Genomic DNA, 26013 nt, shown 5'->3' on the forward strand with positions numbered 1-26013 from the left:
TCGCTAATGGCACAAGGAAGCCTCCGTAGGTCTTTGCATGTGGTCAGTCCCTGGTAATGTTTTTAAAACACCGTGCAAAACCCGCAAAGCGAAGCAGATAGGAACTGAAGCAGCACACAGTTTCGTGGCTAGAACAAAACACGCACAACCCCCTTAGCGCAGCTGGCGAGCGGGGGTCTAGCTACTGGCGCGGAGGTGATTTGGCCAAGAGAAAAGGCAGGCGGAGAAAGGATAATTACGCACAAGGACGCATCATCCGCTTCTGCTCTCGACACTCCCCGTCCATTCTCGTACTGCTTAGCTTTTCTTCTCTCTTCAGAAACCAGCGCTTGCGCCTGATCCTGAGCCTCGAGGTGCTGGCAGTCGGGCTCCGCTGAGTTCAAAACTGCAGCTAAGGAATCGCAGGCAGGACGGTCGCAGTCAGTTTGAGCGCTGAGGCTCCTTAGTGCGGAGGCGTGGTCGTCTAGGGGGCGTCTCTCTCGCCATTCCCACCCACCTCCCCTGACTCTGCCGTCGACGCTGCGCCCCTTTAGACGGCTCCTTCCTGAGCTGCTGTCGCCCGCCTGGTCTGCCTGCCCAGCTCGCCGTGATGCCTGCCGTCTGGGGCTCGACGCTACCGTCGCGGTTGCTGCTGCCGCTCTTGGCGCTTTGGCTATGCCTGGCGTCGAGGAGCGCGGCTGAGACGGCGGCGTGCGCTCCCTGCCGGCCCGAGCTGTGCGAGACGGCGCGGTGCGCAGCGCCCGAGCTGACGGCGCGGGACGAGTGCGGCTGCTGCGAGCGGTGCCTGAGCGCCGAGGGCGAGCGGTGCGGAGGGGCGCGGGGCGCTCGCTGCGGCCCGGGGCTGGTGTGCGTCAGCCAGCGCCAAGCGGAGCCTCCTGCCGCCGAGGAAGAGGAGCAGGAGCAGGAAGAAGGCACCGGGCGCTGCGTCTGCAAGGAGGACGGCGCCGTCTGCGGCTCCGACGGCCGCTCTTACAGCAGCGTGTGCGCCCTGCACCTGCACAGCTGGCGCGCCCTCCACAGCGGCCGGGAGCGCGTCCGGAAGGCGCACGACGGCGAGTGCAAGCTCGGTAAGCCTCTGTGGGGTGTGGGGGCACTGGGGGGCGGTGGTTGGGGTGTCGCTCACCCTCCGAAGGTCGCAACCTATAGACTGACCCTCGCCAAATTTCTACGCCTTAGTGTTAGTCAGCCAATCGCGAAATGTTTGCATTTCTGGATGTTTGCATGGTTGTTCCTTGGTCCAGATAAGTACCCTTCTTGTCTGTTTGAACAGTTAAAATCGAGACACCCACACCTCTTAGAACCACAGGGGGCAATTTGATTTTTAAGGGGGGCAATTTGGAAGCTTGTTTAGACCAAGTTAATGGGCTTTTAGGCTTCCTCCAGTGAATAGTTCATTTTTTGAATATATGTCGCGGGGGGGGGAGGGGTCAGGATTTGAGAGATGCTTAGGAGAGGCATGGCCCCAAAAAAGGTTGGGAACCACTGTCTTAGAATTTTGAGCATCTTTATTCAGAAATAAGTACCACCAAGTTAAATGGAGGTTCCTTCCTCGGAAGTGCGTTTGCAGCCTTAATGGGAGCTGTCTACTTTCCCATCACCAGAAACACTGCAAGGTGGGTGTTGATGCTGGGACATTCAATTGCAAAGTTGATGCACTGCTTTGGGCAGAAGCGCAGGCAAAGCAGCCCGCTCTCCGGGGTGCCCCCATTCCAACAGCGCCAGTACCAAAAAGAGAGCATCTCCACCTGCACAGTGGCGTAGCGTGGGGGGTGCAGGGGGGCCGGCCGCACCGGGCGCAACATCTGGAGGTTAGGGTTAGGGGGCGCAAATTACTTGCCTTGCCCCGGGTGCTGACAACCCACGCTACGCCACTGCACCTGCACTATCTATCTATCTATCTATCTATCTATCTATCTATCTATAATTTTCTGTTTTACAATTTAGAATATTCATTTGAACAACCTTAAAATATCAATGACTTCCCTGCTTTTCTTTCCATGGTTCATTTTGCATAGCATAAATCCCTGCCTATTTTATATAAACGAAACCATTCAGTATTCCATTATTACTTCCATCAAAACTTATTTACACTTTTGAATTTATCTTAATGCTGCCCATGTTTTCAAGTGTACACTATTTCCCCCCATATGTTCAATAAACGTTTTCCAATCTTCTTTAAACGTATGTTCTTCCTGCTCTCTTATTCTATAAGTTAGATCGGCAAGCATATTCCACCAGTTTAAGTTGCCATTCTTCTTTAGTTGGGATCTCGCTCGTTTTCCATTTGGGGGCTAACAAAACACAGGCCGCAGTAGTGGCGTACATAAATAACCGCCTGCACTTTCAGAGGAAGAGCACAGAGGCAGCTCATTGGCTGTCTGAAAACCCCTGGAATCCAGGTGAGGATAGTCTCTTTATCTCCATTGGCTGCTGAAGACTTACAGACCCAGCTGGAAAGGAGGGGAAATAATGGAGTGACAAGTGTTCAAGTGAAAATAGCATTCTGGTCCGGTCTTGTTGTCAGGTTGACTCGTGCAATCCAATCCATGTTTTCTGAGAGGTCCATCCCACTGCATTCAGTCAAACTTACTTCAGACTAGTGTGAATAAGCCCAAGGGAGCGGGTGGCGCTGTGGTCTAAACCACAGAGCCTCTTGGCCTTGCCGATCAGAAGGTCGGTGATTCGAATCCCGACAATGGGGTGAGCTCCCATTGTTCTGCCCCAGCTCCTGCCAACCTAGCAGTTCAAAAGCATACTAGTGTGAGTAGATAAATAGGTACCATTGCGACGGGAAGGTAAATTGCATTTCTTTGTGCTCTGGTTTCCATCATGGTGTCCCGTTGTGCCAGAAGGGGTTTAGTCATGTTGGTCACATGACCCAGAAAGCTGTCTGTGGACAAACGCTGACTCCCTCGGCCTGAAAGTGAGATGAGCACTGCAACCCCATAGTCACCTTTGACTGGACTTAACCATCCAGGGGTCCTTTACCATTACCCTTTTCTGCCATTAAGCTGCAGCCCCCTGTCTCTTTTTTGGAGAGGAAATTAATTAAATACCTACAATTCTATGATTCTATATGCAAGGGGTTGTGGGTACTTCAATGCATGGCACTTTTGATGGATTTAGCATAGCTTACAAAAAGGTGTAAAGGATGTGGGTGGCACTGTGGTCTAAACCACAGAGCCTAGGGTTTGCCAATCAGAAAATCGGCGGTTCGAATCCCCGTGACGGGGTGGGCTCCCATTGTTTGGTCCCAGCTTCTGCCCACCTAGCAGTTTGAAAGCACATCAAAGTACTAGTAAATAAATAGGTACCGCTCCGGTGGAAAGGCAAACGGCATTTCCGTGCACTGCTCTGGTTCGCCAGAAGCGACTTAGTTATGCTGGCCACATGACCTGGAAGCTGTACGCCGGCTCCCTCGGCCAATAAAGCGAGATGAGTGCCACAACCCCAGAGTCAGCCACGACTGGACCTAATGGTCAGGGGTACCTTTACTTTTACCTTTACCTTGCAGAAAGGTACAGAATAGTGGGTACATTTTTTTTCTTAAGAATTGAGAGCTGTGAAGAAGAAGCCCATAGAAAAGTTGAAGACCCCATATTGATTGCGAAATATGGAGCTGTGCACGCACCTCATCACGATATCAATTATATGGGTGGGGCTTATTCCCCCCCCCATATTTTATTCAAGTTGGCACCCCTGCTGTCTACAGCTGGGAATCTAAACCTCGGGGATCCCCCACCCCCCTTTTCCCTGTGGTTCTAATTTTGAGACCTGGCAATGTTTCAGAATTCCTCTCCCCCCTGCAAATCCAAGGCACATGTTGTGCTGCAGCCCATATGGGTCCCCTGCTGATCTTAGACAGCTGACAGGCACTAGCGAAAGGTCCAGCATGTCCAGGTTTCTGTGGTAAGCACAGGAATGTCCTGAGGAGAAGATTCTGCCTTCTGATGGAGTCACCGCATTGTGAGATGCAGCACCCAGCTGGGATTTCTTAGCCCAGCAGGCCAGATAATTCTGTGTCTCCATTCCTGCAGGCCAGCATTGGCATGTGTGTGTGTGACAACCCACCTGCCAATCACCTGACGCCAAGGTTTCCCAAGTATCGTATTTTTCGCTCTATAGGACGCACTTTTTCCCCTCCAAAAATGAAGGGGAAATGTGTGTGCGTCCTATAGGGCGAATGCAGGCTTTCGCTGAAGCCTGCAGAGTGAGAGGGGAGAGCCCCAGCGCCAGCCCCACAAGGTCGGGGGACAGAGGGAGGAGGAACGCCGCCATCCCGCTGTCTCCCGAAGTGGTTTGGAGGCAGGCGGCGGGGAGACCCCGCCGCAAGCTCCGGGGACAGTGGGGAGGCGCAGCACGTCTCCCCGCTGTCCCCGTACCTGGTCTGAAGGCGGGCGGCGGGGAGAAGAGCGCTTCTCCCCGCTGCCTGCCCTGCAAGCTCCTGGGGGGGAAATAATTTTTTTCCCCTTTATTTCCCCCCAAAAAAACTTGATGCGTCCTATGGGCCGGTGCGTCCTATGGGGCGAAAAATATGGTACCTATCAGCCAGCTAGTTTTAGGCTGGTGGGAACCACAGCACAAGGGGGCTTTGCCTGCAATATGTTCAGGCCTCGGTTGGTTGTCCTGCCAGCTTGTCAAATTCCTTTGTGCAGTGCTTCCCCAACACCCAACAACCAGCTGGCTGAGAAAGGATCATCTGCATAATCAGCATAATCGGCCATTCAGCCTATCCAGCCTCCACCTGCTGCATACCTTGTGTTGTATATGATTTCAGGTGTGGGTCACTTGGACAAGGTCAGTGGTTCAAATCCCCATGACGGAGTGAGCTCCCATTGCTGTGCCCCAGCTCCTGCCAACCTATCAGTTCAAAGGCACACCAGTGCAAGTAGATAAGTAGATAGCGCTGCGGCGGGAAGGTAAACGGCATTTTCGTGTGCTTCTGGTTTCACGGTGTCCCATTGCACCAGAAGCGGTTTAGTCATTCTGGCCGCATGACCCAGAAATCTTTCTGTGGACAAACGCCGTCTCCCTTGGCCTGAAAGCAAGATGAGTGCCGCAACCCCATAGTCACCTTTGACTGGACTTAACCATCCAGGGGTGCTTTACCTTTTTTATCTGCTCAGGCCTCAGGCTGTGGCTTGACCTGCCAGCTTATCGGAGTCCTTTGTGCAGTGCTTCCCAAACACCCAACAACCGGCTGGCTGAGAAAGCAGCTTTCCGCAGGGTTCGTCTACATAATCGAGTTCCCTATGGCAAACTCAGCCATTCAGCCTATCCAGCCTCCACCTGCTCCACACCTGGTGTTTGTATATGATTTCAGGTGTGGGTCACATGTGCATGGCTTGTGGAACTGCCTCATGGGCCCAATCCCCACCAGATCTCCCCGCCCGGGCTGAATTCTCGTTTTGCTAGCATTGAAACTGTCTCTGGTCAAATTGGACTTGCAGGGCTTTTTAAGCATTAGGAGAACATGCCCTTCAACATTTCTCCACTGAAAAACACGATAAAACAGCAGACATTAGAAACTTCCCTAAACACGGCTGACTTCAGGTGACTTACCCAACATTTCTCCAATGAAAATAGGGGCGTCCTAAGGAAAAATGGGACATTCTGGGATCAAATCAGAAACCAGGATGGCTTCTGTAAATCCGGGACTGTCCCTGGAAAAAGGGACACTGGGAGTGTCTGAGATAATGGCTGGCAACCTAACAAATTCTGCATCTTTAACCTCTCATTGACAGCACACTGTTTGCAAGCTTGAAAAGCCACCAATTTTCCCCCCAATATATAAATGTAACCTGATATCTTTCTTTTCCGGCACCTGTCTGTCTCGAGAGACAATGGAGTGCACCTCCGGGGGTGAAGTCAAACCACTGCGTTAGCAGCACTGAAGTGATCTCTCGGATGCGCAAGCCTGGGCCGTGTGTATGGAGGTCCTGGGTTCATTCTCAGCTTAACCCACCCCACAGGGTTGTTGTCAGGATAAAACCAGGGGGAAGCAGGTGAGAGATGCCTCGGAGTTATTTGGAGCAGAATAAAAATGTAACAAACAAAGAGCTGTCTGAACGGAGCTTTTGGTGGCGCTTGCTATTATATCACCGACTGCCTCTGTAACTGTCCATTCTGATGATAATGAAAGCTCTGCCAAAGAGGGGGCTTTTATGTGTCAGTAAGTACCTCATTATATCTTAACCCAAGGGCACTAATTTATTCATGTATAATCAGTGGGGTAATATTTAACAGTCCCCTTTGGGACGCAGGGTTGTGTGTAACAGCTGCTTCTCTGCCCATTTGTAATCAAGCCCATTCCTTCTAGTTTGTTATATGCTCTGTGTGTTTTTTTCGTTTTTTCCTAATGAGCATTGTGGGAATCTGGGGGATTCCATAATTTTTTATTGTTCTCGTTTTGATACCAGCACAACCCAACTTCAAAAGTACATTTCAAAGTCTGTGCCTTTGCCTGCTTCACAGGATGCCCTGATTTATTTAATGGAATGCTGTTCAGATTGAAGAGAGGTGTGTGTGTTTTTGTGCCTGTGTGTCTGTGTGTCTCCAGATCTTTTAATTCGTGGCTTTGTCGCACTTTCTCGAAACAACCCCTATTCCCTTTCCCGTGCCTCGGGCAGAACTTGGGATCTAACACCAGAGATGGGAATCTTTCAAAGGACCTGTGGTTCCTTTGAGCCGCCCCAACCCAACGCTCGCTTTGCAATACTCTGAACAGATCAAGTCACAAATGACAGATCTCCTTTTTCTCCCGCCAGTGCTTTTCGCACTCTTTAATCCTCTTGCTGACTCCGCCAGCAGAAGATTAGTTCAGAGCTTAGCTCGTTTCCCTGCCTGTGCGGTTACGTTTTCATAAATTAGATTTTTTCCCTCCCTCCCCTACAATATATTTGCATGGGTGTAGCGAAATCGTGCAGCTTGGCTCTGAGCTCTGCAATCTCCTTTCCTTGCTTGTATCTTTTGTTGCAGGGATGGTGACAACCCCACCCAGGATCTCTTCCAGGTCTGTTAACAAAGGCGGCAGGACGCCTCCTTCATGGCATGACCCAGGTTCCTCCCGACCCCTCGTATCCGAATAATTCCCTTTTAAGAAGACTGACATTCCGGCTAGCTCCTGACTGATTTCCCCTGCCCCTCCCACATGTGTGTTTGGACAAGGAAGTGTGCTGTATACCGTTGTGGAGGAAAATGTAGACTGGCAAGTGTCCACGTGTCATGGAATCATGGAATTGTAGTGTTGGAAGGGACCGTGAGCGTCCTCTAGTCCACCCCCCTGCCATGCGGGAATCTTTTGCCCAAGGTGGGCTGGAACCCACGACCCTGAGATTAGGAGTCCTATGCTACAACCAATCCAGAATGCGGCAGCTAGACTGGTGACTGGGAGCGGCCGCCGAGACCATATAACACCGGTCTTGAAAGACCTACACTGGCTCCCAGTATGTTTCCGAGCACAATTCAAAGTGTTGGTGTTGACATTGAAAGCCTTAAATGGCCTCGGTCCAGTATACCTGAAGGAGCGTCTCCACCGCTATCATTCTGCCCGGACACTGAGGTCCAGCGCTGAGGGCCTTCTGGCAGTTCCCTCACTGCGAGAAGCTAAGTTACAGGGAACCAGGCAGAGGGCCTTCTCGGTAGTGGCACCCGCCCTGCGGAACGCCTTCCCACCAGATGTCAAAGAGAACAACAACTACCAGACTTTTAGAAGACATCTGAAGGCAGCCCTGTTTAGGGAAGCTTTTAATGTTTAATAGGTTTTGTATTTTAATAGTCTGTTGGAAGCTGCCCAGAGTGGCTAGGGAAACCCAGGATTTTTGTGTTGTATTATTTTTTTGGGGGGGGGGGAGGTCTTGGGCTACAGGCTGGGCAATATCAAAAGTCTATATAAGGGCTTGCGCACCATTGTTCAGGGTTCTCCTCCCTCCTGCGTGTGGTGCGTGGGGACCCTGTTGCAACAGTTCCTTGAATAAAGATCAGGCTTACTAGCCGCTTTGCTCCTCAGTATACTCTGGTTGGCCTCTATTATTTTCTCCTGCCGATAGGGGAACCCACTTAAGAACTCTATACAGGCTCCGGAATACCCCATAAGGGAAAGGGATCAGTTTTTCTTATAACACACTCATGGAAATTAACTGAAACCTGAGTTAGTCAGGGCCTTTCATTTAAACTTTGAGTAAAAGTTACTTCAGTACAACCATTGGCTATGAAACATTTTTGATGGGTTCTTGCAAGGAAGAAAGTAGCAGCTACCCTTTTCTGAATTCGTTTGTTCTCAAGATGTGATTGCATCCACATATTCCGCATTTTGCATACTGTAACCCCCCCCCCCCATCGTGAAATTAGCAACCCTCCCCTTTATTTCTGTTTCGCAGAATTTTATATATTTATCTCTCACGACAAGTGGGAGAAGCTTCTCTATTGTTCCAGCTACATGCATTAATAGGGTGCAGGTTTTCACAGGCCTCGCGGCCACAGCACTCTTGGAATACAAAAAACTCTCAGAAGGAAAAATCTTCAGAAATGATCTGACTTAAAAGAGGAAAACTGCATGCAAATCAGCCGAGAAACGGCAACCCACCCTCCACCCCCACCTCAAAGGGCTTTTATGAACGGTGATGCCATCTGACAACCATAACATTGCCAGCTACAAGCAGAAAATCCACTTCTAATCTTCAGGAAAATGAAAGGGCGAGACTTCGGGGACCTCACTTTCAAGCAAACTGCTATCCCGTTGCACCAAAAGGCTTTGAAGTTTGCTTGGAACTCCTTTTAAAAAAAAACCCAGCCCTCCAAAACCATATGGGCCCAATCCAGTCCAAAGTCTAGCACTTTTACAGCATGTAATTCAAATAGGAGAGTTAAGGGTTGATGTGGAAGAATAGCGGGAAATAGCTTCCACTCTCTCTTCCTGCCATCCTACATGAAGCATACACAGGAGACTGCCAATGTGTGTGTTTGGGTTTTTTGGGGGGGGTTAACTATTTATTTTTCCCCAGTAGTTTTCCCAGTAGTATGGAAGTGAGAGCTGGACCATAAAGAAGGCTGATCACCGAAGAATTGATGCTTTTAATTATGGTGCTGGAGGAGACTCTTGAGAGTCCCATGGACTGCAAGAAGATCAAACCTATCCATTCTTAAGGAAATCAGCCCTGAGTGCTCACTGGAAGGACAGATCCTGAAGCTGAGGCTCCAATACTTTGGCCACCTCATGAGAAGAGAAGACTCCCTGGAAAAGACCCTGATGTTGGGAAAGATGGAGGGCACAAGGAGAAGGGGACGACAGAAAATGAGATGGTTGGACAGTGTTACCAACATCGAAGCTACCAACATGAGTTTGACCAAACTGCGGGAGGCAGTGGAAGACAGGAGTGCCTGGCGTGCTCTGGTCCATGGGGTCACGAAGATTCGGACACGACTAAATGACTAAACAACAACAAACTGTTTATTTCCCTGAGCCTTTATTCATTCACTATCTCTTCTCTCTCTTTTTGATAATAATTTTTATTAGTTTTCAATTACAATAATGCAATAATAACATCATTATAACAATGGCAAATTATAAAACAATTACTAATACTAATCATTCAGGTGCCAAATGATATAATTTAGGTCCTGTCCCCCCCCCCCCAAGTGCTAGAATTGATGGTTTGGTGACTTTCTTTATTTCTGCTTTCCAAACTCTTATTAATTTCAATTGCACTCCAGTCAAAATAACAATCCCTTATACAACAACTGCAGTATTAACGACTTCCATTCATATTGATAAAGCTACAGGAGAAGCATTCAAACTATATCCTTGTTCTTCCCGTGTGTGGCAATGATTCTGTCTGTGATGTTTCTTCCTGTCCTTGTAATATACGTCTATCTTTTCCCAGTTGTTGCTGTTCTCCATCATGCCTTGAGTGGAGATAATATCCCATTGTTGTTTCAGAAGTTCTCCATTGTTCCATCCCGTTATTCACTCAATATCTCTCTCCTTGATTGCTTTTCTTCTTTCCACAACCGAAAAAGTTAGTGGTGGAGTGGAACATGGATAAGCAGGGATGAGATACTTCTTCTTTCACAGCAGGGACAGTGATGTCATCTCCTGGGGGGTGCTCTCTGCCTGCTAAATAAATACGCTTCCCCCAAGAGTTTAGTTCAGTTGAGATTCCTGCATCGCAAGGGGTTAAACTAGATCCCGTCAAACTCTATGATTCCAAAAGGCAAACTCACCAGATAAACTAAGCCAATGTTGAGGTCCAAATTTGGCTCTCATTCTATGACAGGGTTGTAGAGGGTGGGGCGGGGGCTCTCTGGATGTTGCAGGACTACAAAGCCCATCACCTCTGGCCATTGGCCATGATGGCTGAGGCTGATGGGAGTTGGAGTCTAATAACCTCTGGAGGCCCCACAAATTACCTTCCTCTGTTGCAAGCCATCCTCATAAGTGTCTCTTGACAGTCCAAGCATTTGTCAATGCTCAGGTCCTCTTGATGTTGACATGAGCCAGAGTGGATTTGATTTAAATCAAATCGATTTAAATCAAGATTTAAATCGCTAGTCAGTAAGACTTGATTTAAATCATTTTTAATTTTTTTTACAGAAAGACTCATTCTTGCTGGTATAATCTTAATGTTTACAACCAGATGAAGGTTTCATTTTTGGAATAATAAATTTTCAGAGTAGTTTTTACAGTTTTATCAAAAATTGCTGACTTGCACAATTACCACACAAAGATCCCAAGACTCATGGGGTATTCTGTTCACAAGGTTGCACTTTCATTTTTACTGCTTCACACTTAGCTACTTCTGCAGATCTACTCCACTCCAAGCAATCTATTCATTGAACCTCTTGGAACTTAGCATTTAAGAGGTAAGGGGTTGATTCTGTGGATATAAATTTGCAAAAGAACAATGGGATTAAGGTTTTTCTCTGTGTATGTTTATTTTATAACATTTTTCTTGTGAAGAAAAGGCACGTTATCTCTGCAGACACAAATTCACACTTTTGAGAAGTGCAAAAACAAACATCTGTGATAATATCTTCTCATTAGAAAAACTGCCCCAAATAATCTTACAGAAGCCTCTGGAATAGCATGACATTGTGAATGGACTAATGGAGTTCATTTACCAAAAAAATTAAACATTGCATATAAAGCCTCATGCTACATAATTAAAAACAAATCTTTATTTCCTGATGAATAGCCTTTGGACTATAATGTAACTTAGATAGAAAACTATCTTTAGAAAGACTTTTCCTCCAAAAGCATTTTATTTTTAAAAATCCAATTTAAATTTTAAAAAATCCGGTTTAAGTATTAAAAAATCTGGTTTAAATAAAAAAAACTGTTGTTTTTTATCACTGATTTTTATCCACCCTGACATGAACTGAAATGAATGTGTGATCTCAGCTGCCACAGGTCCTGACAGGATATTGCAAGGAAGCAGCAGAATCATGCCCGGCTCGTTTTGAGCTTCTAGCATTCCTATGAAATGTGCTGCTTTTCCAGATACGACACTGACATCAAAGCATGCTTCTTCTACCCCTCTCTCTCCATTAGAAATCTGAAATGCAATCTTGCAAAGAGGAGCAACATGGTTCTATATTTATCTCTCATATTGGAGCTGCTGTTATGTTTATATCCGTTGGCAGTAATGCAAGAGACAGTGGCAAATATACTGAAATAGTAAAGTGGAAGGGAAATGCCAAGCGTCTAAGCACAGCTAAATCCGAAAGATGAAATAACCACTCACTTTGGTGTTGCCCATTCAAATAACTGTGCCCTTCTTGACTGAGAGCCAAAGACAGTTCGAGTTCAACCAAATATGTTGTTTGAAGCAGTATCAAGTCACCCCAGGAGGAAGTGTGCTAAAGATAACTTGTCCTTGTCATACGAGTATATGACTGACAATATCCACCAAGTGGATCCACCAAGCAGGAGTTATGGTTTACTACTGAAAACACTCTGCTTAAAAAACAGAGACATCACCATGCCAACAAAGGTCCGTATAGCTAAAGCTTTGGTTTTCCCAGTATGGATGTATGGAAGTGAGATCTGGACCATAAAGAAGGCTGATCACCGAAGAATTGATGCTTTTGAATTATGGTGTTGAAGGAAACTCTTGAGAGTCCCATGGATTGCAAGAAGATCAAACCGATCCATTCTGAAGGAAATCAGCCCTGAGTGCTCACTGGAAGGACAGATCGTGAAGCTGAGGGTCCAGTACTTTGGCCACCTCATGAGAAGAGAAGACTCCCTGGAAAAGACCCTGATGTTGGGAAAGATGGAGGGCACAAGGAGAAGGGGACGTCAGAGGATGAGATGGTTGGACAGTGTTCTTGAAGCTACCAGCATGAGTTTGACCAAACTGCGGGAGGCAGTGGAAGACAGGAGTGCCTGGCGTGCTCGGGTCCATGGGGTCACGAAGAGTCGGAAACGACTAAACAACAACAACAACTGAAAACACTGAACTAAACAAAATAGGTAATATATCTTCTTCCTCCTCTACAAACTGAGTGGAGCAGTTAATGTAAGGCAAATCTTGGAATGTGATAACATCGCACCATGTGCTCCCAAGAGAAGGAGATATTCTTAATTTGTTCATTCCTTTCGTTTCATTTATGAATTGGCTTCCCATGATACACCTCAAAGTGATTAGCAATGAAAGCATAATAAATACATCTATATGGAGATGCTGTCTTTGACAGCGAGTCCCCATCTAGTTCCATGAGCCAATGTAAAGGCGCTCTCGCTCAATCTTTGGTTACGGCACCTGCCCTGTCCTGAAAATCAATAATAATTAAAGAAGAAAAATCAGAAGGAACATTAGCCAAAACCCAACTATTACCTAGTTGGACCAACAATCTGACTCAGGAAAAAGCAGCCCCCTATGTTCCTGTGACATTCTGTCAAAGTAAGTGTTAAAAGGTAAAGGGACCCCTGACCATTAGGTCCAGTCATGACCGACTCTGGGATTGCGGCGCTCAACCTAAAAATGGAACTTAAGAATGGAAAGCGTAATGCTGGTGGTCAACAAAAGAGGTTTAAAGACTCTCTCAAGGTAAATCTTTAAAAATGTATAAACACAGACAACTGGGAAACACTGGCCTGTGAGTGCTCCAATTAGAGAACAACCTTTACCAAAGGTGTCATGGGCTTTGAAGACGCTCAAACTCAGGATGAAAGGGAGAAACGTGCTAAGAGGAAGGCATGCTTGGCAAACCCTCGGCATGATCAGCTCCTGCCCAGAAACCTGTGTCCCCACTGTGGAAGGATGTGCGGATCCAGAACTGGCCTCCACAGTCACTTACGGACTCCCTGTTAAGACCGTTTTCATGGAAGACAATCTTACGCACCGATGAGTGATTGCCAAAGAAGAAGAAGTTGCCCCATACTTTCCAGGGCATTTGCCCTCCCTTTTCTGTATTGCAAAAAATCAGATCTTTGGGAGAAGTTGGTTTGCTGTGCAAGACCACCCATCAACTGGAGCAGCACAACCTGAATTTGCTGGCATGAGACTGAATCCAAGCTGAAAAGAGCTACAGTCTTGAAGCGCCCCAAAAGAAAGAAAAATGAGGAAGAGGAGGTGGCAGAGAAGAGGGAGAGAGAGAAGGAGGAGGTCCTTGACAAGTGAGATCACATTCCAGTGTAAGATAATCTTTTCCGGTTAGTTAAACATATCTGGTGAGGCCAAAAATATAAGTAATGCTAAATGTGTGAATCACTATATATAGACAGATATCTCTATTAATAGCCAGCCCACTCTCAAAGTGGGAAAAGCGTATGTAGCCATCCGCACTCGAGAGGGAGATACCAACAGACTTAAGGGAACTGTAAGGTTTGCAGCAGTGTATTAAAAGAAAATAAAGAGAGGCTGACCCCTAAAACAGCCCAGCGAGGACTGGACATGCTCCCTTGTTGTAGAATGCTGTTGAGAGGCAACAACTGAAAACTGCAGCGGAGGAGAAACAGAATGAGTATTCTGGGAAGGGGAGTGGCTGGCTGGCGCTCCAACGCACCAACATTCCCCACTGAAGGACTTTGTTGCAAGATCCGCTTGTTTTGAGGAACCTCAGGCCCTGGGGGACCAAGTGTGATCCTCCAAGACTCTCTATCTGGCCCTAGAGACTCTTCTCAGGGCCCAGCCTCTTCTGAATCACACTCTCCCCCAGCCTTGCGTTACACCCTCCTTTAGTAGTTTTGCCTGGCTAAGGGACTTCACTCTGGATTTGTGAAGGGTTTACTCCTTAGCCTTTCACCAAAGGTGTCATGGGTTTTGAAGAGGCTCGAACCTAGGAGGAAAGGGATAAACACACTAAGAGGAAGGCACGCTTGGCAAACCCTCACCATAATCAACTCTTGCCCGGAAACCTATGTTGGAAGGAAGTGTGGATCCAGAAATGGCCTCCACAGTCACTTACGGACTCACTGTGAAGACCATGTTTATGGAAGACAATCTTACTCAGCTACGAGTGATCGCCAGAGAAGAAGAAGACTCCTTAGCCTTTCCTTCTCCCAAAGAAATCCCAGAAGGCAGTGGAAGTTTAGGATCAGAGTTTTCCTTCTCCTAGGTAGGCTACCTTCCCAGGTTGACAAGCCCCATCTGCCCCTCATTTCCCTCAACAGCAAGTGCAGAAATCACCTTCTTGACTGTTGGACCCACTATTGGCCGTCTGCAAAAACCCAATAAACATAGTCAAGTCAGACTATGACTATTAGTCTCATCCACTCAATCTGCTGGAGCCTGTCTTCTCATGAATGGAAGAAGAGAAGAAGAGTTTGGATTTGATATCCCGCTTTATCACTACCCAAAGGATGGTGATATCTATCCTTCCAGCTCACTTCCAGCTCTCACTTCCATATATATGGAAGTGAGAGCTGGACCATAAAGAAAGCTGATCGCAGAAGAATGGATGCTTTTGAATTCTGGTGGTGGTGGAGACTCTTGAGAGTCCCATGGACTGCAAGAAGATCAAACCTCTCCATTCTGAAGGAAATCAGCCCTGAGTGCTCACTGGAAGGACAGATCCTGAAGCTGAGACTCCAATACTTTGGCCACCTCATGAGAAGAGAAGACTCCCTGGAAAAGACCCTGATGTTGGGAAAGATGGAGGGCACAAGGAGATGAGGACGACAGAGGACAAGATGGTTGGACAGTGTTCTCGAAGCTACCAGCCTGAGTTTGACCAAACTGCGGGAGGCAGTGGAAGACAGGAGTGCCTGGCGTGTTCTGGTCCATGGGGTCACGAAGAGTCGGACATGACTAAACAACTAAACAACAACAACAACAAAGGAGTCTCAAAGCGGCTAACATTCTCCTTTCCCTTCCTCCCCCACAACAAACACTCTGTGAGGTGAGTGGGGCTGAGAGACTCCAGAGAAGTGTGACTGGCCCAAGGTCACCCAGCAGCTGCATGTGAGGAGTGGGGAAGCGAACCCAGTTCGCCAGATTACGAGTCTACCGCTCTTAACCACTACACCACACTGGCTCTCCCAAGTCCCTAACTCCCCAAGGGTTTGACACCCATTGGCATCCCTCACCTGGCTTAGCCAGCCAGCTGAATCTGTTCCCAAGGTGTGGCTGCTGACATCTTCCAGGAATTGAGTACAATGTGGAGACCAAAGGTGGACAAGCTACCCCAGAAGGAGCATGACTTGTCCCCCGCCAGAAGTACTACCCCTCCCCTAAGACCCATTGTGCTATTACCATGTTTGTATTTAAGTACATCATAATTGTCATGGCCTCTGGCTAGCACAATAAGCTGAATGAATGAATGAACTGAGAATGAATCTAGCTCAGTCTCCTAGCAGTGGCTCTTTGGGTTTTCAGAAAGGTTCTCAGTCTCTCCAAGCCATAACTGGAGATGCTAAAACCTGGGGCGTTCTGCATGTAAGACAGATGCTCATTTAGCCTCCCCATGAAGAAAACAGAAAGAATTATCATTAAGATAGACCAGGCATAGGCAAACTCTGGCCCTCCAGATGTTTGAGACTACAATTCCCATCATCCCTGACCACTGGTCTTGTTAGCTAGGGATGATGGGAATTGCAGTCCCAAACATCTGGAGTGCCGGAGTATGCCTATGCCTGAAATAGACAATGCTTGTTTAATCTCCATAAAAACAAATCAGAACAGATGCTCAATAGACAGGCTTTCTGCAAGCAACTCTTGGTCTCTTCCCCTTGCTTTCCCTCAAGATTTCCACACTGGAAATTCTCCTTTATAGTTGCTTCGTTATGAAACTGCCACTTGGGACAGTGACATTTAGTTAGCTTAATCTATATTTTATCCAATTTCTTAGCCCAACTGACTTTCAAGACATCTTACAACAGATCTATAAATGTGCAAATCTTCCATCCAGGTACTGTATTGATTCTTGTTTCTAAAAGTGGACTGGAGAGCAAAGGACATCACCAATAATGCAAATGAAATTCTTGTGAAACTAACCACCAAATGTATTGGTCTCTAAGCTAAAGCGGGTAGCACTGTGGTCTAAACCACTGAGCCTCTTGGGCTTGCCGATCATATAGTCGGTGGTTCCAATCCCCACAATGGGGTGAGCTCCCATTGCTCTGTCCCAGCTCCTGCCAACCTATCAGTTCGAAAGCACACCAGTGCAAGTAGATAAATAGGTATCATTGCAGCGGGAAGGTAAATGCTGTTCCGTGTGCTCTGGTTCCATCACTGTGTTCCGTTGCACCAGAAACAGTTTAGTCCTGCTGGCCACATGACCCGGAAAGCTGTCTGTGGACAAACGCCGGCTCCCTCGGCCTGAAAGTGAAATGAGCACCACAACCCCATAGTCGCCTTTGACTGGACTTAACTGTTCAGGGGTCCTTTACCTTTTTTTACATTCAAATCAATGAATTTTTAGGTTATTTCATCACGAGCCATTAACGTTGCTATTCTTAATCCACAACTGTGGATGATGAATAAGTAGCATCAAACAGCAAAAGATGGCCCAAAATGTTTTAAAACGTGGATTTTCTTTGAAAACTTTCAGTAAGTTGAATAAAATAGCAAAGGACAATATATATTGGCCTCTGGCTCCAATTCCGCTCTTCTCCCCACAAAAAAACCCCTTGTATCCTTTTTTAAAAAATTGTTCAGAAGGCTATTGTCACAATTCCAAAAGTCCCCTGGAAGGTAGACATCAGATACAGAAGATAATTGCAATGTATTGTATCAGACTGAATTTACATTTCATGCTCTTCAGTTTGGCAACCTCAGAGGTTCAGCAGACTAAGTGAAATAAAGCAAACCTTTTTTGAATGCAACCCATTAAAAGCTTGATGCTGCAACAGTAACCTCTGTAAATAATGAAGACTTTCCAGCTCATGTTTGTCACAGCAAAAGTGTAGCATGAATTAAAAGATGGGGAGTGATTAAACAACTGAATCTTGTTTGGTGGCATGTTACCAAGCAACTATGAAGTGGCTGAGACAACCATTCTGCAAGAGACAAAAGGAGGGAGAAGCCTTCATGCCTGAGAAAATGTTTCAGAGTCTTGCCACGAGGTTCATTCAGCAATTTCTTGTTTGAAGTACGACCTTGCCACCAATTAGCATAGCCCATTAGCATTCTCTTGCCCATTCAGCTTGCTGAAATCAGGTATAAGGCTTATAAGACAGGGCGTAGACACTTAGTGCAGGGGCTCGAGTCGATTCCCAGAAAACAAAGGGAAGAAAATATCTGAAGGGGCTGTATTTTTTCAAAACGATTAGATGGGTTTTGCTTAGCAAGGCCAATCACAGCAACTGACTACCTGAAAGATCATTATCTCCCTTTATGAAATTGCCCAGGTGCTAAGATCCTGAGGTGAACTCCTTCTTTGGTTCCATCAACATTCAAGGTGTGGTAAGGCTGGGCGATATCTGGTTTTTGACATCGTGATATATCAAAATATCACAATATATCACAATGTCTGAAATAAGGGTGGAGCTATGTAGTGAAATTGGCTGGCTTCACGTTTTTTCTTTCTTTTTTATAATTTTTAATAAATTTTCTGTTTTACAATTTAAAGTACTCATTTTTACATCCTTAGGATATCTATGACTTCCCTTCTTCTCTTTCCATGGTTCATTTTACATATCATAAATCCCTGCATATTTTACAAAAACTATACCATTCAGTATTCCATGATTGCATCCATCAAAACTTATTTACACTGTTGAATTTATCTTAATGCTGCCAGTGTTTTCAGCTGCACACAATTATTTCTCATATATTCAATAAACATTTTCCAATCTTCTCTAAACATATGTTCTTCTTGTTCTCTTATTCTCTATGTTAAGTCTGCTAGCTGCACATATTCTGTCAACTTAAGTTGCCATTCTTCTTTGGTTGGGACCTCACTCATTTTCCATTTTGGGACTAACAAACCACAGGCCGCAGTAGTGCCATACATAAAGGTAAAGGTAAAGGGACCCCTGACCATTAGGTCCAGTCGTGACCAACTCTGGGGTTGCGGCGCTCATCTCGCTTTATTGGCTGAGGGAGCCGGCGTACAGCTTCCAGGTCATGTGGCCAGCATGACTAAGCCGCTTCTGGCGAACCAGAGCAGCACATGGAAACACCGTTTACCTTCCCGCTGGAGCGGTACCTATTTATCTACTTGCACTTTGACGTGCTTTTGAACTGCTAGGTGGGCAGGAGCAGGGACTGAGCAACGGGAGCTCACCCCGTCGCGGGGATTCGAACTGCCGACCTTCTGATCGGCAAGTCCTAGGCTCTGTGATTTAACCCACAGCGCCACCCGCGTCCATGGCATACATAAATAACCGTTTTTTGACACCTGGAAATTTCAGTCTGAATTATCCCCAAAAGAAAGGACTCTGGTGTTGGGGGGGGGGGAGTACTTTTAAACATTTTTTTCAATTCATTATGGATCATTTCCCAATATGGCTTTACGTTTCCCCCCGCAATGTGATTTTTGCATAACACACTCACACACCCACACACCATGGTTCGCAATATATTGCCAGGTCAAAAATTATGAAAACAATATCACAATACGGACTTCAAACCAGTTTTGGCCGATATATTGATATATTGCCCAGCCCTAAGGTATGGTTGGACTCAACCTTCAGGGTCCCTTCCAACTCTACAACTCTGTGTTTCTACGAAATGTGGAAAAATGCAAATCTTTTTCCACTGTAAGCCTGAGGCAAGGGCACTACTATCTCCTTTATCTTATCATTTGCACAGCACACGCCAAGGAATAGTGACACAAATAATATTTATCATCATTAAAGGTGTAGGACTCCTCTCAGGAAGACAGGCAGGAGGGAAGACTGCTCAGAAAATCAAGGGGGTGGGGAAACTTCAATTGAGATTGCAGGGGATCCCTGTCCCCTTCTTATTCTTTGAGTGGCAGCTTTGATCCCAGCCTTGCTAATGATCACCTCTCACTTTCCATGTTCACGGAAGGACAATTACCGCAGTGACACAAGGCTGAGGCCAGAGGAGTGAGCAGAGCCCTAGAATTTCAGCACCGAGACTGGGAAAAGCTTGCGGGGGATGTTACACCCGTTCCCTAAATTATAGCACCGAGGCTGAAGTAATGAGCGTCTCGCCATTCTGCAAGACAGATTGCAAGGCAAGACCCTCAAGCCCAATAGCATAAAGAAATTCGCACACAGAATTTTTGTTTAAGGTTATCGGGCAAATTTTTTGGCCACAACTTTATTGATTACAGGAAATGAGAGCAGTATTGGCTTGTTATTGTTTAGTCATGTCCAACTTTTCATGGCCCCATGGACCAGAGCACGCCAGGCACTCCTGTCTTCCACTGCCTCCCGCAGTTTGGTCAGACTCATGTTGGTAGCTTCGAGAACACTGTCCAACCATCTCATCCTCTGTCGTCCCCTTCTCCTTGTGCCCTCCATCTTTCCCAACATCAGGGTCTTTTCCAGGGAGACTTCTCTGCTCATGAGGTGCCCAAAGTATTGCAGCCTCAGCTTCAGGATCTGTCCTTCCAGTGAGCACTCAGGGCTGATTTCCTTCAGAATGGATAGGTTTGAGCTTCTTGCAGTCCATGAGACTCTCAAGAGTCTCCTCCAGCACCATAATTCAAAAGCATCAATTCTTTGGCGATCAGCCTTCTTTATGGTCCAGCTCTCACTTCTATACATCACTACTGGGAAAACCATAGCTTTAACTATACGGACCTTTGTTGGCAAGGTGATGTCTCTGCTTTTTAAGATGCTGTCTAGGTTTGCCATCGCCTTTCTCCCAAGGAGCAGGCGTCTTTTAATTTCGTGACTGCTGTCACCATCTGCAGTGATCATGGAGCCCAAGAAAGTAAAATCTCTCACCGCCTCCATTTCTTCCCCTTCTATTTGCCAGGAGGTGATGGGCCCAGTGGCCATGATCTTCGTTTTTTTGCTGTTGAGCTTCAGACCATATTTTGTGCTCTCCTCTTTCACCCTCAATAAAAGGTTCTTTAATTCCTCCTCACTTTCTGCCATCAAGGTTGTGTCATCTGCATATCTGAGGTTGTTGATATTTCTTCCGGCAATCTTAATTCCGGCTTGGGATTCATCCAGCCCAGCCTTTCGCATGATGAATTCTGCATATAAGTTAAATAAGCAGGGAGACAATATACAGCCTTGTATTGGCTTAGGCATTGGTAAAAGACTATATCTGACTCGTGCCCCCTTTGCAGGAAGTTTGTAAGGGTAAACCACCCAAAGGGAAACTGCTTCGGGGGAACCCGCCAGCATCTCCCCTGGTGTCCCCAGAGGCCTGGAATGGCCCTGGCCCCTCAAGCGGACTTTGGACAGGATCCAGGCCCCATATTCCTTTAACGGAATACCCTTGACCAATGGAGGGTCAGGCGATGGCCGTCCTCCCCTCCCTCCCTCAACAATAAGCCACTGCCTAACCACCAAACCTTACAAAGTTGTGACGATTGCTAAGAGGTAGGCAAAAACCAAGTGGCCCATGCCAATTCGCCAAATGGAAAAATTCCTACCCGGTCCCCGACCCAAGACAGGCAACCAACCGAAGTCCAAAGCAAGGCCAAAGGACACTTAAATTAAAGGGAGTGCGGGCGGGTGTTCTGCAGCGTGAAACAGTTGCTTGGCACAGGTTCCGCTGCCGCTTTTATACATTCCCCGCGATCACCCATTCAAATTGATTGGGCAATATCCCTGGGTGACTGTGGTGCCACCCTGGCATGAGGGTGGCTCCACCCACGCCAGGGTGGGGGCGACCGGGTTGAGGGCCTGCCCGCAACCAGGACCATCTATTAAGATCATTCCTTTTGCACAGCACACAGATGCAGTTCAACTCGGGGCAAATCCGACGGAACACGAGAGAGAGGCTGCACTGTGGTGGAAAAGAGGACAAGACTGTCATTGGCTGCTTGAAAACCAGTTGCTGTGAATCACAAATGAGGAGAGTGCTGTTGCAATTAGGTCCTACTTCCTGGATTCCCATTGACATGGGCCACCGGAGGCTGGTCTGGATCCAGTAGGCTCTTTTCCCCTTTCCAGAAAACATATGGTTACAAAAGTTGGCTGCCTGCCCCCCTCTCTGCCGAACGGTGGCAAGAGCCCATGGCATCCCAAATGCACACACGGGGTCTTTAGAGAATGGAAGACACGGTGGAGACTGCCGTGGCTTTAAGAAATACAGTGGTACCTCGGGTTACATACGCTTCAGGTTATATATGCTTCAGGTTACAGACTCCGCTAACCCAGAAATAGTGCTTCAGGTCAAGAACTTTGCTTCAGGGTGAGAACAGAAATCGTGGTGCAGCAGCAGCAGGAGGCCCCATTAGATAAAGTGGTGCTTCAGGTTAAGAACAGTTTCAGGTTAAGAACAGACCTCCGGAACGAATTATGTACTTAACCCGAGGTACCACTGTATGGTTTATTCACCTATTTGCACCTTCAGTCTGCATGGAAGGAGTCCAGATCTGACAGCACAGACCTTTCAAGAGGGGCTTGTACCCCACAGAAGTGCAGTCCTTCTCTACAGCCAGCCCTGCAGCCAGCCTCCCCAAGATGGATCTCAGCTCTTCTTCCTCCTCCTTCCTCCCAGCCACCCATGCTCCCAGAACATTTACCCTGGCAACCTTCCAAATCCCCAGTCTCTGTTTCACAACTCAGGGCAAGGGGAAAGGAGTTCTCTTGTACTGTTAATGTCCCTCAATTGCTCTCTATTGTTCCTTAACAGGGACACGGGTGGCACTGTGTTCTAAACCACTGAGCCTCTTGGGCTTGCCAATCAGAAGGCCGTGTGAGCTCCCGTTGCTCTTTCCCAGCTCCTGCCAACCTAGCAATTCGAAAGCATGCCAGTGCAAGTAGATAAATAGGTACCTCTGCAGCAGGGAGGCAAACAGTGTTTCCATGTGCTCTGGTTTCTGTCATGGTGCTCTGCTGCGCCAGAAGCGGTTTAGTCATGTTGGCCACATGACCCAGAAAGCTGTCTGTGGACAAACACCAGCTCCCTCGACCTGAAAGCGAGATGAGCGTCGCAAACCCCAGAGTCGCCTTTGACTGGACTTAACCGTCCAGGGGTCCTTTACCTTTATTGTTCCTTAGCTTAGCCACAGGAATTCCTCTGCAGCTTGCATTCTCCCTTCATGTCCCAAATAATCAAAATCCTAGCATTTATTATTTTCCAGGGTTTAGGGGGGGTTCTCCCCCTTAAATCTATAACAATACGGCAATAATTTTCTCGTGATAACTGGGGCTGCTGCTTCTCATCTCAGATCAGTGTTGCTTATTCTAATTCCCCGTGCAACATCACCTGCTCAGAGCCCTGGTTTTACGGTTGTACTTCTTTATGGTTATAATCTTAGATATGTCATAGTTTTAACATCAAGCTTTTTGTCACTTAGACGCAAAGAGCCCAGTCTGCATGTGATGTATAGGACAGCTAATTAGCGGGTGGAACACCAGCTGAGTATCGTTGAATTTGCATCCATGGTGGCACTAAACCATCAGATTCCAGGGAAGTGAAGAGTTAAGATTCAAGAGGCTTGGGGGACCGGAATATTCTAGATGCATGGAGATTGACACTTTAATGATCTCAGAAATGGCTTAAGATGACAGGAACTAGGGTGACACAAATGCGGCATCGCACCTGAGTGGCTTCAGAGGAGAAACGAGAGCTGATCCTTTGCTTAGATTTGCAGCCTAAAAGCGTCAAATTGCAGATGCTGTTTCAGGAGTTTGCATTATTAGGGAGAGGGTATTATTAGTTTAAGGGGGGAAACCCATGCAATTATCGTGAAACCTGTTTGGGGGTCTTTTAGAAATCTGAAGCTCTGTTGCATACCATCTGCTAACCACCAAATGTTCTTTCCTTTGTTATAAATAAAGAATATTTCAGCACCAAATACCCACAAGTGTAAGCAACGATGAAATTCATTAGGCTGCAGTTCTGCATGTGAACAGGGCAGGTGGGGAAAGTGGTTTCAGACAGGTAGTTTTATTGAGAGAGAAAGCCTTCAGGAAAGGGATCAATGTGTGTGTGTGTACATATAGCTGAGGTGTGTTTTATGTTGTTGTTGTTTAGTCATTTAGTCGTGTCCCCATGGACCAGAGCACACCAGGCACTCCTGTGTTTTCTGTATAGATATACAAATCTCACGTATCCCTGAGGTTTGGGTATAAGTGTGTACGTGTGCGTACATACAAACACACACATGCCAGACCCTCCAAGTGTCCCTGTTTTCCAGGGACAGCCTCAGATGTACAGAAAGCATCCAAGTTTCTGATTTGATCCCAGAATGTCCCACTTTTCCTTAGGACTTCCCTAAGAAATGTTGGAGGATATAGTTTTGCAACCCCTGAGCCAAGGAGATAAGTAACTACAGCGGTACCTCGGGTTAAGAACTTAATTCGTTCCAGAGATCCGTTCTTAACCTGAAACTGTTCTTAACCTAAAGCACCACTTTAGCTAATTGGGCCTCCCGCTGCTGCGTGATTTCTGTTCTCATCCTGAAGCAAAGTTCTTAACCCGAGGTACTATTTCTGGGTTAGCGGAGTCAGTAACCTGAAGCGTCTGTAACCTGAGGTACCGCTGTATACAACTAGTACTTTTTTATACGGTACTCAAATGTATGCAGTACCAGCATATCTTTTTGTTGTCATTAAAAAGTGTGGCACTTACTGTAACAACTTCATGGTGAGTACTGGCACCTATTGGGAGCGGGGAGCACTGTAATACAATCTTTAGAAGACATCTGAAGGCAGCCCTGTATAGGGAAGGTTTTAAATGTTTAATATTTTTATATATGTTGGAAAATGCCCAGAATGACTGGAACAACCCAGTCAGATGGGTGGAGCATTAGTAGTAGTAGTAGTAGTAGTAGTAGTAGTAGTATTGACACCCCTATTTTCACTGGAGAAATGTTGTATGGTATATTTTAATTATTATTATTATTATTATTATTATTATTATTATTATTATTATTATTATTTATACCCCACCCGTCTGACTGGGTTTCCCCGCCACTCTGCACTGCTCCCAACAGAATATTGAAAACACAATAAAACGTGAAAAATTAAAAACTTCCCCAAACACTGCACACTGCATTAGAAGCACAAAGGAAGGAGTAAGTGTGTTTTCTCTGGCTCCTTGCAAACCAGCAAAGGGAAGCATTATTCGAATATTTTCTGCTCTCGCTTCGTCCTCGTTTTGCAAGTGAAAGAAAATGGGTATTTTTTGATGTTGTAAAATCAATATGGCCAAGACTCAAGAAATGTGAGTTCTCCCTTCCCACCTCAGCCCGCCCAGAGAATTTCCTTCATCACAAGAGCTGAAATCGACAGCAAGTTTGAAAGCTTTTGCCCCTTTCGTTTCTACTCTGAAGGCGATTGTCTGGCCTGGAGCTTGTCGGTTTCACTTCGGCTCTAAAGGATAAGCAATCTTTGTGCTCAAGTCCTCGGAAGTGCATGCAACATCTAGCAGTGCGAACGACCAGATTCCTCCGCACCTCTATAATAGAGAAGGCAAAGACACTTGTCAATTTCAGCATTTCTCTCTACAGCCTTTATGCACAAATTTCCAGTGCTAGTCTGCGCCAGAAGATATTTAAAAGAACAAAGGGGGGCGGGGGGCAGACCTCAATTTGAAAACAAATACAAACTAGAATAGGAAAAAGGTAATTAAAAAAATGCTATATTTGGATTTGTTTTCTTATTTTCATCAGGAAAATTTTGATGAAAACACTGCAGTCATCTATAAGGACCAAATAGTCCTTATTCTCCATCTAATTCCAGCTAGCCTTGATCTGCCTATGCCATCAAGTTGTTGTTGTTGTTTAGTCGTTTAGTTGTGTCCGACTCTTCGTGACCCCCTGGACCAGAGCACGCCAGGCACTCCTGTCTTCCACTGCCTCACGCAGTTTGGTCAAACTCATGCTGGTAGCTTCGAGAACACTGTCCAACCGTCTCGTCCTCTGTCGTCCCCTTCTCCTTGTGCCCTCCATCTTTCCCAACATCAGGGTCTTTTCCAGGGAATCTTCTCTTCTCATAAGGTGGCCAAAGACTTGGAGCCTCAGCTTCAGGATCTGTCCTTCCAGTGAGCACTCAGGGCTGATTTCCTTCCGAATGGAGAGGTTTGATCTTCTTGCAGTCCATGGGACTCTCAAGAGTCTCCTCCAGCACCATAATTCAAAAGCATCAATTCTTCGGCGATCAGCCTTCTTTATGGTCCAGCTCTCACTTCCATACATCACTACTGGGAAAACCATAGCTTTTACTATACGGACCTTTGTTGGCAAGGTGATGTCTCTGCTTTTTAAGATGCTGTCTAGGTTTGTCATTGCTTTTCTCCCAAGAAGCAGGCGTCTTTTAATTTCGTGGCTGCTGTCACCATCTGCAGATGCCATCAAGTATTAACCACCAACTCTCACTTGACTCCTTTTTTAAAACCTTGTGACCTTGGATGTACTAAAGATTAAAGACAGAGTGAAACCTGCTGGTACCATAACATAGAGGAGCTTTTTAAAAAAACCAAACCAGGTGCATTTTGCCATCTGGGCCGGCTTATCTCTCCTACGCAC

The 26013-nt window shown here is 46.5% G+C and overlaps 1 protein-coding gene across 1 annotated transcript in view; it reads left to right on the forward strand.

Annotated features, from left to right (window-relative positions):
• The first annotated feature begins 536 nt into the window (after nt 1-536).
• Nucleotides 537-26013, forward strand: part of IGFBPL1 (insulin like growth factor binding protein like 1) — a 42048-nt gene continuing 16571 nt past the window's right edge. The window contains exon 1 of the mRNA XM_083593981.1: nt 537-1067. Coding sequence (XP_083450107.1) covers nt 590-1067 — 478 coding nt within the window. The 5' untranslated portion in view covers nt 537-589. The remainder of the gene's footprint in view (nt 1068-26013) is intronic.

Source organism: Podarcis filfolensis, assembly GCF_964270895.1.
Source record: "Podarcis filfolensis genome assembly, chromosome: 17".
Taxonomy (NCBI): domain Eukaryota; kingdom Metazoa; phylum Chordata; class Lepidosauria; order Squamata; family Lacertidae; genus Podarcis; species Podarcis filfolensis.